The sequence below is a fragment of the Oryzias latipes genome, chromosome 11, assembly GCF_053564925.1.
Source record: "Oryzias latipes strain Hd-rR chromosome 11, Olatipes_Hd-rR_3.1".
Classification (NCBI taxonomy): domain Eukaryota; kingdom Metazoa; phylum Chordata; class Actinopteri; order Beloniformes; family Adrianichthyidae; genus Oryzias; species Oryzias latipes.
The window spans coordinates 19,498,095-19,513,818 of NC_136247.1; the positions used below are offsets into that span (position 1 = coordinate 19,498,095).

The following is a 15,724-nucleotide window of genomic DNA, read 5'->3' on the forward strand; positions in this document are numbered from 1 at the left end:
CTAAAAAAGCTCTTTCATCCCTTTGAACATTTTTTCATTCAGTTAAATGTAAAGAAATGTTACTGACACTAAGACAGACAAAGAAAAATCCTTAAAACATAAGTAATAGACTTATAAACCTAACCTTGACCACCACAGATCATTTGTTTGTCAATTTGACAACATATAAAATAAAGTCTTTAGGTTTTGAAAACTCATTTCAATTTAAAATGTGATGGTTTTTGCACATGACTGTACTTTTTTATGGCTAATCCAGGGAGATTGCTATTTATTTTTTTAGATTTCTATCATTTTGGAAATAAATAAATGTGTCCATATCCTGTAGGTTTTTGTGTTATTATTCTTATTTGTGTGTTATTCATATTTACTTGAACTGAAATAACATTTGTTTCACATGTTTTATTAAATCCTACAACAAATGCATTAAATGTAAAGAAACAGTTGTTCTTTTTAACAAAAAAAACACTTTTTTAAAACTAACTGGATAAAGTGACAGAACGAATCTAATAATATGACAACTTTAACTTTTAACAGCCAATTTGAGAGCCTTTGTTTTTGGCTGCTGTCAATTGCTGCAACCAAAAATCAACAAGCAAACAACAACAACAAAAAAAACTCAACTTAACTTTAAAAGCCAAGAATAAAATTGTTCTTAGGTTCTCCAGGGTTGATTAAAAATAGATATAATGTATATTTTAAGGTATATAAATATCAACTAACCTAAAGACAGTTTTATGAATGTAGTAAATTTTTTGCAAAAGAAATATAACTTAACAGCAAATTACACAAGAATCTTTTGTTTTTAAATCTTTTTAACCGTCATGGCTTGTTTTTAAAAAGAAGCACAAAGAGACAAAGAATTTAAGCAGTTCTATTGAAATTAATATGTTCTCATGTTTTTTCAAATTAGTATCACTTCAGACTTGAAGTAGAAAGCAATTTCAAGGACAAACGAACAAAATCTAAAAGAACTTTCAAAGCTCAAAGAGAAAACTGTTAATTGGACGGCTTCAGAAAACTCACAGCTTGGTAATTCTGTAATCACACTCAACTGAAGGAGGCTTTAAGCAGGAAGATAAAAAGTAATCTCAGTCAAAGTGCCTCAATCTATCATGACTGACTGCTCACTCTTTAAATCCATTCCACAGAAATTTATATCCAAGTGAAATGGACTGACTGCAATTACTGTGGAGTGGATCCTATTGCTCCTCTCTGTCACACTGATCCTGGAAATTTTGTTTTCATTAGATAAATGTCAAATTGAATTAGGTCACTCATTTATTGTGCAGCGGTGCTTTACCACTTTGAGCCCATCTCAGGTGACTTTTCTGTCTCCCAGCTGCATGGATGCTCATCTGTTCTGCGACCACAAAACAACAAAGACGCCAAAAGAGAACTCTTTTATCGAGACACTTGTGCTGGGAAAGCTAATCAACAGCAAAGCCAAAAGGATGCACAGAAATGCAGTCAAGAATATACAAAAGAAGATGCTTTTTCACAGCTGTGTGGGAGGTGTGAGGAGTAAACTGCCAGGAGATGACAGGGGGAGTCAGACAGAAGGCTGAGTCACCCTGTTTGTGTTTGTGCGCTTTGGCGAGAACCCTGATAAAATCTCAATTACTGTGGTTTTCTGTCAAGAGCAAAATAAACAGTCAGACTTGCAGTTCATAATGCTCATCGAAAGGTATCCTGCTGCACTACAGAACTCTGCTGAAAGACAATTTACAGCTTTCTTACAGCTCAGGACAATATATGTTCTACAGAACGTCAGACCAACTGATGGGCAAATGGTTGCTCTAAGTTTTATGGGGTTAATAAAATCTATGAATTGATCTGAATTCAAGCTTAATAGATCAATAAGCGATCCATAAAAATAGAGGTTGATATTTCATCCCTGTCCTTTTCCGTTGACCTAACGCTACTCTCGTGAGATTTGGGGAGATCAAGCTTTAAAGCAATCATGGTGTACAACTGTAAAAATGCTAGACAGTTTACCGAATACAATCGGAAGGTTGATGGAACATTACTAATATCCTCTGATACATCAACAGTGTAAGTTTAACAATAACAGCAGTAAAGCCAAAGTCTGTAGCCTGATGCTAAGGTATAATAGAATTTCCCATAGGACGGCTAATGCTAACGTTCGTTTGAACTAAACATGCATTGCTGACTAAATTAACAGATTTATATCCTCGCAGGCCTGAATTTTCCAAACTCTTTTAAGGGAACATTGTTTTTTTGACCAAAGTAAAACGCCCTCCAGGGAAGGCAGAACATTTATTTTTGTAATAAGAGTCAGTTTAAAGCCTTTACAATGCTAAAAATCTGCATGTTTTTGTTGGAGCTTCTTCATTTGAAAAGTCGTGTATCACCGTATGAATGGCGTTAACAATCTCATTGGTATGTGAAACAGTATGTGAAACAAAACAAAAAAAGCAACAGCTGTTAAAATAAACTTTTTCCATATGGTAAGAGATTTATGTTTGTAATTTTTATTTTACTTCAGTTTTCAGTATTTCTTAAAGTTTTTTTTCATTTTTACCCTTTTCCAAAAAACATGTTTACAAAATGTACATATGAGTTTAAACCTCTTTTCATATTTTCTAGGTTTTTTTAATTTACAAATCTGTTTTTTTGTTCTCTTAAATTGGATCCAGATTAGATTCCGCACTCTAATCCCATTTCGACAACCAACTCTGATGCGCTGTGGTTGAACACTGAGAAAAGCAGTCCATCAGAAGGAGACATCTCAGTCACTCACAGGATTTGAGCTTTTTTGTTTGTTTTTTTTGGGACATTTTGACAGTCTTATAGACAGACATCATCTGACCAGATCTGTAATTATCAACACATCAAAAGAAGTGTTGAATAAAAGTGTTTTCACACCACTAATCCTCTCGCCTTTAAACGCATCTATTTGTGCTTATTTCTCACTTCCAGAACACTGCTGCGAACACCAAATCTATATTTGCACGTGGCTTTACTGCCAAACTGATGTACATTTCATAAACAACATACAGGCTCCTTTTAATAGGGTTGATTGTCATAAGCAAGTCCATCTAAGAAAAAATACACACAAATCGAATCAATTCATCACACAACTGGGGGGTGTTGGTACTGTAGAACAGGCGTCAGATAAAATTCTCAGCACACATGATCTTTGAGCTGTCGACAACCCGTGAAGTAAACACAAACAAACTGTTGTCTTTTTAGTCACACACACTGATGACACCAAGCAATACAACAGACTGCTTGTTTAACAAGTTAAGGTGCATGGAAATCACTGGACACACAGCTGCTTTGGAGGAGAAAATAGAGAAGGGAGGGGAAAAAAGGAGAACAGAGATGGAATACGATGGATGGCTGATAAAAAAGGTTAAGAAAAGTTTGATGACGTCTTTGGCTGGTTTAAGGAGCGAGAGGTGAAGGGTGAGTAAGAGCAGCAATCGCCAAGGAAATGAATGGGAGTTTCAACCGGATCACAAATTCTGTCATGGTATGGTAGGCATAGGGTGCCTTGCAAACATGTTTACCCCCATAAATGTTTTACCCATTTTTTGGTTTTGTGAATCACCATTGTAAAAATAAATAAATAAATAAAAAAAGACTTTTTTCACAATTTTTTTTTTTTGAAAAAACCTTTAAAGACCCACTCCGATCACCCTTTGATCTATTACAAAAGTGTTTTGGGTGGTCTTTTAATTAAAATATGCTGTTTTTAGCTAAAAAAAAAAAACCTGCATTGTTTTCTAGGACATAGTTTCTGCAGAGCGGCATGGGGTTCATTAGAAATTCACCTCTGAGTTGTGGGTGTGACAGTTGGCGCAGAGCAACCCTGTCCCCACTTCCCGTCACCCATCTGTTTCCACGCTCTCCCGCTTGATTACAGCCCCTCACTCCCCAAACCTAACATTACCGGTACAAAAAAAAAAAATCATTTAGGAGCTGTCCAGCTGTATAGTTTTGATCCAGATTCCAGCTCAGATGAGGAAAACAAAGACGGACATGGATCTATTAAAGTAGATGCACCAGAATAGAGCAGAATTTTCTACATAACAAATTTAATCTTTTTCCAGCTACATTTTTTCCTCTGCTTCTGATTTACAACAATTAGAATTAAAAAACATTGAGAAATGCTATTTTTAAGCTTAATTTCCTCTATATATGCCCTCCATCTTCAGAAAAATGTTACAAGAACATGTTAAAAACACCAAAAGTACCAACAATATTTCTCAGAGTGGGTCCTTAATGTCAAAGTCAAAACAGATTTCTACTAAGTAATGCCAATAAAATTGTTTGCATAATTATTCATCCCGTTTTTAAATGTACTGGAATGATTCAACAACGGCCCTTCAATTTAATGACAATAGCCTCAAAATGAATGAAGGGAAGATCACCTGAGTGGTGAGGGTGTGTCTCAAGTGGTTGAGGTATAAAACACCAGTGTCAGAAGGGTCCACAGAGCGGTTGAGTGAGATTCCTGCCTGGCAACCATTACACCAGAGGAACACAACAAGAAACTCAGAGAAAAAGTTCTTGAAAAGTACAATTTAGGTTCAAATTAAATACAAATAAATTTGTGTATGAAAAAAAGACACATTTATTGACTCAGGAAGGCAAGAAAAGGGTAAAAGGTCCAAAGGGGTGAATACTTCTGCGAGGCTCTGTGACTGCACCCAGAAACTTCATAAGGGCTTTCCAGCCACATATTGGGATCAAATGAGACATTAGTGCAGACTTGTTTTTTAGGTAAACATCTCTGCCACTCCTCAGGATTTTCCAACCCTGCACATGTAAATAATTTACATGAATTAATCAGTTTCACAGTGCGTGCACTCCAAATGAAAATGTCAAACTCAGTCCAGCGAGAAGGTTTCAGAATGTAATGGAGAATTCGGCACATAAACTGGGGGGTGATCTTCTACTTTTTTCCTTGGGGAGTGGCATGTTCAAGCGGCAGAGTCTGGATGAGATGGAACCTCACCGGCGTTGGCGTGGGACTCTAAGTGATTAGTAGCTCATTGGCTTTAGAGTCCAACAGTTGCGAAAGCAAATCAGAGGAACAAAACCACAAGGAGTCGGCAGCTCCACAGACGAACAGCGTGCAATTAACTTTATAATATGTTTACAAATGAGGTCTTGCGTGTCACTATCTCTGGAGAGTGAGGGGATCTGTATGCAGAGGCTGGATTTACTATAGCCTGCATGCAGACACTGTTTTAAAATACCCAATTCAGCAGACTTCTGATCAGTTTCTGAGAGAGTTACAAAGAAAAAGGAAAAAAATATTTGACTAAAAAATAATACGCAGTCTGCAAGCTACACAAAAGCCTTGAGTAATCACGATTGTTGCCTTTAAGATGAACATTTTTTAATTAGATGCAATAATTTACAACTAGGAAAAGGGGAAATTAAAGGTGATCCATCAAAATTTAAGTTTTTTATGAGGCTGCAAAAGAGCCATGCCCCTGTTGCTGGCATAATCATCTTTTACCAGAGTAATGTGAAAATGTAATAAATGAATTTTTTGGCTCAAGCTGAATGAAATGATGTCATAAGGTATGAACATAACTGGAGTATCCCTTGTGCTATCCTAGGCACTTTAACATTGGGAGTTGGGTCATCTAGACCCACTAGACAGTGCGCTGAACCTTTTTTCTTCAATGATTTGTGATCTTCACTGGTGTCCATGGATTACATGAAATCTTTCCACCTTTATCCACCTTTGTCATGGTAGGGAGAACACGCCAATGTAAGGGTGGGGTCATCTAAGATAGCACAAGGGTTATGGGTGTGGTTAACAAAAAAGAAATCTTTGTTGCCAAGGAAATCCAAAGTCTACTTCGGCAAATTATCCTAAGAATAACATAGACCTGTTCATTGCCCCTAGGCGAACACAAAGGCGGAGGCAGAGGGGGACAGCAAGGGGTGTGTCAAAAGGGGGTGGTGAAGGGCAAGTAGCACCAGCAGGCCCTACAATGCTGCTTGCGGCATTCATTTTATTTTGCATGTTACTAAAATGCCTTTCATCAACAATAGTCTTGAGGTCTGAATACAAAGTCAGAGTGATGACGCTCATATCGTAGTCTCAGAAATGCAAACACCTCTCAGTGCGACCGTCCACGTTTTTTTCTTTTTTTTATCTGCAACTATTTGATGGTTTGAACAACTCAGCAGGCCGTCATCCACTCTAAAGCAGACTGCTGTGCAGCCAGGCGCATCAGCCAGTCTGACAGTCATCTGAAAAGAACTTACAGTCAGTTCCCCTTTAAAGTCACTCAGGTGTAAAAAAAAACACAGGTTACAATAGAAGGCAGTAAAAAAGTTTCAATTATTGATTGTCCTCTAAAAGTTGAAACTCTTTTCGTCAGGCCACCACCTACTAGCTAAGCTAAACACAACAGGAACACGGGGCTATGTTGGTTTGTCTCTTTTTATTTGGCAATTGCAAGGTTATAGATCGTAGAAGTAAAGCCTGCAAGACGGCAGTCAAAATACACCTTTATTCTAAAATGTGTCTGATTAAATAAGAAAAACAGAGCATATCTATTGTAAACGGATGATTTCTCCAGGTATGTGACCAGCTTTTAGAGTGCAATAGCAGTTTCCCATGATGCCAAATGTGAAAATGATGCCGTCTGCTCCCTGCTGTAACAAAGGTGTTGATTGTAGCACCAAGCAAAGGTGATGCTGCTACATGTCTGATGTGCTGCACAACATAATTAAGTAAAACGAACATAAACGGATTCATAGATTGCTGCTCATAGTCTTCAAGTGCATGTATTATTAATTGTGTAAACAAAACAATTGATTCTGGTATAAAATAGCGATGGCTTGCTCCTTTTGTCCATATTTTAAAAACAAACAAACAGATTGTTGATTTTATAACCCTCGCAGCAAAAGGCCAAGAAAATATCCACTCACATTGGTAACTTAAATTGACCTTAAAGGACATATCAACCTTTTTTTCTGACTTAAAAAAAATAAAACCTCTACAATGTTCACAATGCTGAGCAGTAAAACCCTTTCTAATAATCAGAACAAAAGGTTTAGCTTAGAGACAATAGGGCTGGATATCAGTGACAGGCGCTGAACCAGTATGATGTAGATTCACAAATGTAACCCTTGATTTGCAACCAATTAAAATACATTTTTCCGTTTTGAAACTTATATAAAATCAGTGGTATTTACATAGGAAAACCTGTTTTTGCATTAACTAACTTCCATTGACCTCTTCTGACACTAGACTGAGTGACCCCTCCCCCTTGCATTACAAACAGGAAGTAACCACTGGCTCCAGGAAGCCAAAATCCCCGTTATATTTGTCCGAATAACCAGTCTTGTTCTGCCACCTTTTTTCAAATGTTCTTGCTGATTCTAATGGTTTTTTTTCATATTTTTTCTTTAGTGCAAATATTTCCAGTTGCCATAGAAACAATGATTTAGACAGATTCGGACCAATCACTGTTAATTTAAAATGTCTGGCCCTAACACGGCGCCGTCCGTATTGTGAAAAAATGGCAACTGGATTGACTTCATTTCACTGGAGCACAAAGTACGGTAAGTTTTTCTATGGGTGACATCACTCTCAGTCCAGTTCTCATATGCAGCCAATGCTAAAGACTGCAGGTTACAATAGGTAGAACTTTCATTTACAATCAAAATAAACGTTAACTATCAGAAAATCTCGTTTTTGCAAAAAGAACCAGGAGATTGCATGGAAAGAAAATCCATTTGAAGACTTTATGGATCAATAATGCACTTTCTAAGTGAGAATCAATTCAATGAATTGCTTTCTTAATTCTAGCCTTAGTGACATCTTAAACAAAATTAAGAATTAATAGATGCACAAACATACAGTTTATTGGGGAAACCAGACTGAAAATTCGATTTCTGCAGACTGCGTCGCACTAATGTTCCTTGTATAACAGTACAGACAGGAAGAGTACAGCGGCTCATCCCAGACTCTGTCCTGTCCATGACACATGGGGGAGGGGTGTGTGGGTACAGGAGGGGAGAGGTGACAACTGGCCAGATAATGACGGCCCATAATGCATTTTGTGATGACACTATGGACTCTTAACAACATGATTACACACACACAACTGCTTCGGGTAGAGAAAGCTGACAGCCTAGAGCTAAAGAGAGAAGAGCAAACCCAAATGGAGTGAGTGCGCTCACGTCATACAGGTGATGAGGTAACTAGAAATGTAACGGAGAAAGATGGGAGAAGAGCCGACAGGATGAGCAGTTCTGCCTTACCATGTCAATGAGGCTCTCTTGGATCCGGTTCAGTGTGGTTCTCAGTCTGCTGCTGATGAGGCCCAGACCGGATGACTCATACTGTGGAAACACGCACACAAACTCCATGAGAAGCATGAAAAACAACTGGAACATTCCCTCCTTCTGTCACACACAGACAAAACACTCTTGGATTTTTGCTTCCAGATTACTTTTGCTCAAAAAGAGGAGGGAGCGCCTTCAAAAATCAACCACCAAGGTGACATTTTGGGGAGAAACAAAGACAGGGCATGGAGCCATGGAGAGGGTAATAGCAAGCGTAAGATCAAAGAGGATCTAACCCTCCTTGTGAGATGTGTCTGGGGTCACTTGCGAAAGCAAATAACACATCTCAAGGGCACCTATTCTGAAGAGAAGCATTAACACTTCAGAAAACACTCTTACCAGGCAATCAGGGCCCACCACCCTGGCAGTGGCGCCCTCTCTGCCACCACCCGGGGGCAAAGAGGGGCTCGGTACAGGCTATGGGTGGCAAATGAGAAGCAGAAGGGGGAAAAAAAAAGAAAGAATAACTCAACTCAACGTGAAAAGCCATGTGAGTAGAAGGTAGAACAGAACATTAAACCAGAAATGATTAAACAAAAACAGAACAATGGTACCGTAGTTATGACAGTTATACAATAATTGCTACACATTTTAAGCTTTCATTTAGAACTAAATAAGCAACTATTGTATTTTTTATGGTATAAGTCACATTTTTGTTATTGTTTTTTTTGCATAGTTTGACCAAGGGTGTGACTTCTACTCAGGTGTGACTTAAACGTGATTTTAATTTTATTTTTTTACAAATACCGTAGCAACAATCTCTAGAAGGCACTGTAGGTGTGTGTATCAGCATTTGCTACTGCAGAAGAAGAAGCACCGCTCTGACTTTCAACGGGTTTGGCTAAATGTTCCAAAGTGACACAAAGGATGAAGAATTCAATAGATTTAGTGGTTTGTAGAGGCATAAAGTGTTTAGTTGACTTGTTAGCGTGTTCTTAATGCTATTGTTATCCAAGTGATTGTTCATATTTTGTACCAATACACTAGATTCCTTCGATGGTGCATTAAGCTACATAAGCATCAATGTGTTATAGTAGTGAAACGTCCATACATTCAGTCTATTATTGTTATTTATTTTAGGATAAAATGTCTGTCCTTGTTTCTTTATTTGGTTACATTTCTGCTAAATGTGTGACTTACACTTCATTGTAACTTATATATGGAGTTTTTTTCTATTTATTATGCTTTTATTTGGCTGCTGCAACTTAAAACAACAGTAACTAGCAAACTGTAGTCATACAAATAAAATTAAAAAGCTTTTAAAAGGTTTATGATGGACTTTTTAAAATGACCCTCTTAGCTAAAGAATTACACTTTACAAGCTCAGCAGTTGTAGTTGTTGAGGTGTTTCTATTTTGTTTGAGTTTTTCACAGCAAACTGTCACCAGATTGTCTTGAATTTCACATAGATGATCACAAGCTTTGTTGAAATTCAAAGCAGCTTGTCCGGATTTGAAAACACTAACAGAGCTTGGCTGAATGTATAAAAGATTTTTAGAGTAGAGGGCAACATTTTTAGAGAAAAGAAACATCATAAAATATAAAATTCAACCCTAGTAATTTCTTCTAATTTTATGTTAGCTCATAGGTTATTTACTGTATCCAAAACTGGGCATTCATCTTTCTTTTTAAAACAAGCCACATATGACAGACATTTTTGCCGAACTGCTCTCTTTTTTCTGTTTTACTCCCTTTTTTCGCTTCATTTCCCCTCCCCTGTTACTACCACCATATTTCAAAACAGAGTTCCATCCATCCTTCATCCTTACCCCCCCCCCCCCTCCCGACATACACACACCCGCCATATTTTTGGTTTATATCCTTTAACTGTCTCTTCCCAAGCACAGACACCTGAGCAAAAAGATCCAAGTTATTCCCACAGGGTGGAACTTTCCAGAGTTTTCAAACATTAATCACTTTTTCCAAATGTGTGTTGGTAAATCTGCCTCTCTCAGCCCCCGCAGCTGAAAGCGCAGTTATTAATGCTTGTGAAGAATGCGCACGCAATGCGCATAATGCATCTTTAGCATAGGCTTGACACTGACAATAGAGCAGCTTTTTTCACTGATAACTATAGTTGTTTATCCTTTTCCATATTAATGCCATGCCATTAGTCTTCAAGCAGAGAAGTCAAGCGGCTCAATCTTGATTCCGGCAGGGTAAAAAGAGCAAAGTCTGGGTCAAAACACCAGCATATGCGCCGGGGCAATTTCCAGAAGCTCTTCAAAGATTCATGGAGGCATTAGCATTTTACTGTCGGTCTCTCTGAGTGAGATCTATTAATAAAAATGGGGGAGTTAAAGAAATTGTACTTTTAGAGGACTATAGCAGAGTCGGGAGAAAAGAGAAGTGACAGTTATGGAGATATGTTTGTGGGGAGATTGAGGGGTTCACAGAGACAGAGAAGCTTTCAAAGACAAGTGAGGTTGTGTGGAAACAGCAGAGCAAATTAGATTAAGGATGTGGCAGATTAGCATAGAGAAGCAGGAAGGAAAAAAGCTGACAAAATGATGCACAGAATACTTGGTTCAAGATAAAGTATAGACGCGTGCTGATAAATAAAGCCATAAATGTCAACATGCATTTAAACCGTGTGGGTGGAACCAGAACCTTTAGATTGAGACGCATGAGAAACGTGAGTCGCTGACAATTTAACATTTGTCAACCATTCACCGGCTCCCCCTCACGCACGTAAACATGCCAATAATCGGAATTAAAGAGGCCCCCACTGAGGCTTTTTCCTCCTTATCTCTTCATCTTGATGGGACAGAAGTCATTTCCATTTACCCTGGGGCTGGAAACGAAACAAACACTGCTTTTTCCCTCTTTGTGGAACACATATAAATGACATAATCGCCTCTATATTGACTTCTTTTGAGGGGAGGGGGGGGGGGGGGGGGCAGTGATAGACAGAAAATATGGAGGCTCTTATTCAATGTCAGACTAAAATATTCAATAAGCGTACAGACATCCATCTCGAAAGACAATAAAAGCAATTTTCTTAGCAAGGCAGAAGTAATATTATTCGGCTTCAGTCCACAAGTTACAGTCAGTGCCACAAGTGCAAAAAAAAAATTATAAACTAATAAAGCGCTCAGCAACACCATAAAGAGCAGCATCGCAGTCAATAAAAACAAATATCTGAATGGTTTGAGGGCTAAAGCTGACGGAAAGTTACATCTCTAGATTATCTACGCAAAAAGCACAATATGCCACATCATACAAACACCTATTGTTCCGTTTTTGCTCCTTTCTTTGTTTCATGAGGTATTTTTATCTTTTTTTGGGAAAACACAAAGACCTGAACTCCAACATAAGACAAAGATGTTTCCATTATCCTTATTTCAGTCCTATTCTCCTGACCTTTTTGCTGAGGTTTAACTGTTCCAAATGGGATTTTCAGATATATTGCATGGGATTTGTATCAAGTGCTTTAAAAATAAGGTTTATTATGGCCATGCATATTGTTTATATTTAAAACACATGCCCTCGAATCACTGTTTAATGGTTAATAGTAGGGCTGCACGATATGAGGAAAACTCGCGATATGCAATATTAGTGATCAATATTGCGATGACGATATAACTTGCGGTATATGAACAAATAGCAGAACAACAAAAAACATAATTTCTATTTCACTGAAACTTTTTCAAAATTATACTCCAAATGACCCTTGTCTACATAGTACATATGTACATCTAACATAAAAGGGCTCCATTTGATTGGTCAACAAAGTGAAGGGTTGCATCTGATTGTTCAAATGCATAAATGGATTTATCTAATTCGTTAAATACTTCAAGCTGGCATAAGATTGTTTCACCACATTTAAGGAAACCATTTATTGGAATTTTCGCCATCTTTTGCGATATGCGTATTGAACAGCTTGATCTTGCAATAACGATAAAATTGCGATATATTGTGCAGGCCTAGTTGATAGGATAATCAGGCTAAAATTCAGCGATGAGAACTCTAGGTATTAATTTGTATTACAATGTTCTTTTGGTATATTGTTATTCATCTTTCACAGTCACATTTCTACAGGATATTTTGCCAAATACAGTTTTTTTTTTTTTTTACAGCGCACTGTGTTCTGCAACCTGATTGGCTGAAAACCTGGTCAATAAATCTCCACCGTGCCGTGTCTCCTGTACAGAATGCATAAGTTTCCCAAATTGACAGATTTTGGTGGCGAGCAGATCTTGGTCTTCATTCTATAATACTGGACTTGGTTTTCTGCAAAGATTTGAATTCTGAGATTAAACAAGATAGAAACATGCAAAAAGTGTGTAGTGAGGGGTTTTACACAACATTTATTTGGATTTGACCTCACATAACATGCCAACTTTCCTTTTAACGCCAGAGTGTTCTTCCGTTCTCTGCTATACATAGTGCAAATGCTGCTTGTTGTGAAATGCATGAATTATTATTCCTTTTATTTCAGAATGCCAACATTTCTTTTTAGAGTAAGTTGGTAAGTTTAAAGCTTTAGTCACACCTGCCCTTATGGGTGTATACGGGGGGAAAAAAAAGGCAAACCTTTACAGGGTAAGCAGGTGCCCGTACAAAATAACAAGGCCGTAGATCACTCTGTGAGCCCGTAGAGAGAAAATGTTCCAGCACTTTTTTTCTACGGTCATGCTGGGGTCAATGGCTCTGACTAAACACTTTAACAACACACAAGGGTGAGAAAGGGTGATGTAGGTAAGACGCAGGCATGTAGTATGGATTTTTCATTTATTCGACTCCCTCCTAAATCTTACAGAATGTGCACAAAGTGTGTAGCCTCACTGTTAAAAACGAGGAACCTTTAGTGTGGACATCCTATGGGCCCCTATGGGTATTTGCATATTCCCTGTTCACCCTGTGCATGCAGCATTTGCACAGTACTTGCACCTTACTTGCAATTTCAATATCCTGACAGATACTTCACAATACACTTCACCACAAGCGTGACAATGTTACAATTGTATGACATCTAGGGCTGGACGATATGAGGAAAACCCGCAATATGCGATATTAGTGATCAATATTGCGATGACGATATAACTTGCGGTATATGAACAAATAGCAAAACAAACAAAGCAATTCCATTTCACTGCAACAGTTTAATTTATATAAAAGTCAACATAACTATAATTATACTCCAAATGACCATCGTCTACTTAGGAGGCAATCATCTAACATATAAGAGCTCCAAAATAATTAAAAGAGCTCCATCCGACTGGTCAACAACGTGAAGGCGTCCATCTTATTTGCATTAATTTGATACGTTAAATACTTCAAGCTGCCATAAGATTGTTTTAGTACATTTAAGGTTACCATTTATTGCAATTTTCGCCAACTTTTGCAATACGCGTATTGCACAACTTGATATTGCGATAACGATAAATTTGCTATTTATTGTGAAGACAAAGGGAACTGTAGGACACGCCTCCGTCCCCCCTTAAGATGCAGCCCTTCCTCTCTTCACGGGCCCCAAAACAACCCAAAAACCTGCAGCACCCACAAGGGTCAACCCCAAATTGGCTGCATGTGACTAAGGTTTAAGTCATCAAATCAACTAACTTTAACTTATATAAACTTTCAGCCAATTTGTTGGGTTCATAGGTTTGATTCCACGAGTAAAAGGTCACTATGTTGAGTTCAGTAGGTTGAGCAATTCCAGCATTTTTTTAATGCCCTTGAAGATGAAACCTTTAAGGTGTAAAATATCTGATTAACAAACAATAACCAATAATAAGACTGTGGACAAAGAAAAGGCTATAGATACTAAATACTGTACCATATCGTTGCGTCCAAAGAAGGTGTACACAGCGTAAAGGTAGTAGTCAAAGAGCTGCGACACACAGTGGATGACATCGAAGGCAATTGGTTTGAGGATGTTCATCATCTGTATGTATTTGCCTGTGTGGGATGAACACAAAGAAACGCCCGTCAGTTTACTAAACAGCAAAACTTGTGTTCATATAAAACTTTCATCAGTCAATACGAGCTGAACAGGGAGACTGGACCCACAGCCTTCAGGGTGGAACTTCAGCAGAACTGTGTTGCATTTGCATACAAAATGTGAGAATTTAATTTAGCAGACAAGTAATAAAAGTTACATATTCAGGAGAACAGGAGTGTAACAAGGTTACCGATAAAGGGAAATAAGCCAACTACATCTTGAAGCTCTGTGTTTTTCTCACTTTTTACGCCCCTTCGCTTAACTTCTATACCAAGAAGTCAGGGTTCAACCTAACTCCATTGCAGTCCTGCTGAGACGGACTTTAACAGGGAATCAAACTGTGTGTTTTTCTTCTTAAGAGTCTCGCTGCGTGGACCTAAATCAATAGAACCGCCTGTGTTCAATGCTAGAAGATTTATTGATTCCCAAGGAAACGGGGAAAACATAATATTTCTGTTGTTCTGTCTGAAAGTTTAAAAATAAAAGAGGAGAAATGTTTCATTTGAAAATCAGAAACCTTTACTGCTTCCACTGAAGGGCATCAACCAGAGTTTACTGAATCTAAAAAAAAAATGTCAGGCCCCTAAAATCCAAGAGAGGTGTTTCTGAATGACCTCATCTTCACGCCACAAAGCAGCGCATTGGAAATGGAGGTCGGAGCCAGGGTGAAGGCTAACCATTACCACCGCAGCTCAGTCACACAGCTACAGAGCCTCCTGATTGCCATCATTTCCTTAATTGCTGAGTAAATTAAAATCTCTGAGGGCCAGAGGAGATGAGCCTTGGCTCCTGTGAAACATGGGTTGTGTGTGCGAGTGCAGGACCTACCGACAAGCCGAATGACGTTGAGGGTGGTGTTGGTGAGGATTGGAGCATTTGCCTTATTAAGACAGTAGTCAGACTTTCTCTTGCTTCTTATAGTGTCTCGGGATCCACTGGTGCGTGCATGGAGCGACGAAACAAGAGAAAGAAAGCATAATTGAAAAAATAAACAGACTCAGTGATACTTGAAATCATCTCTGAACCCCTGCGAACTCGAGTTCAAAACCTTTAGTTTGGGTCTAAGTGTTCTAATTGGTCAATCAGGACCAGTTACACACAGCAGGACATTCACATGGACCCCCGTGGTGAAGCCTCTGAACTGGTCATTACATCCCTGACACCAAACCTATCTTGAAAAATTAGTTGGTGGTCTTTCTGGATCGGATCATGCAACCTTTTTAATAATCAATCATTATCACCTCTAAGTTATATAGAGTGACTGGAAGGTGATGCATCAAGTGTGTCGGAGGAATGACTAGTAGTATTTAACCATGGGATTTAACCCTTGTGTGGTGTTCATATTGTTGTTACTCAGCCAGTGTTCGTGGGTCTGGTGGACCCGTTGCATGTTGTGGTTTTTAATGCCTCACAATCAAACACTTTGATGTT

The 15,724-nt window shown here is 38.3% G+C and overlaps 1 protein-coding gene across 2 annotated transcripts in view; it reads right to left on the bottom strand.

The window, feature by feature from the left end:
• vps50 (VPS50 EARP/GARPII complex subunit) overlaps positions 1-15,724 on the bottom strand; it is a 126,146-nt gene that overhangs the window by 37,567 nt on the left and 72,855 nt on the right. For both annotated transcript variants that reach the window (XM_023959805.2, XM_078954957.1), the window contains exons 20-22: positions 15,122-15,228; positions 14,129-14,250; positions 8,263-8,343 (exon numbers count right to left, since the gene is read on the bottom strand). In XM_023959805.2, the coding sequence (XP_023815573.1) occupies positions 8,263-8,343; positions 14,129-14,250; positions 15,122-15,228 (310 nt within the window). The remainder of the gene's footprint in view (positions 1-8,262; positions 8,344-14,128; positions 14,251-15,121; positions 15,229-15,724) is intronic.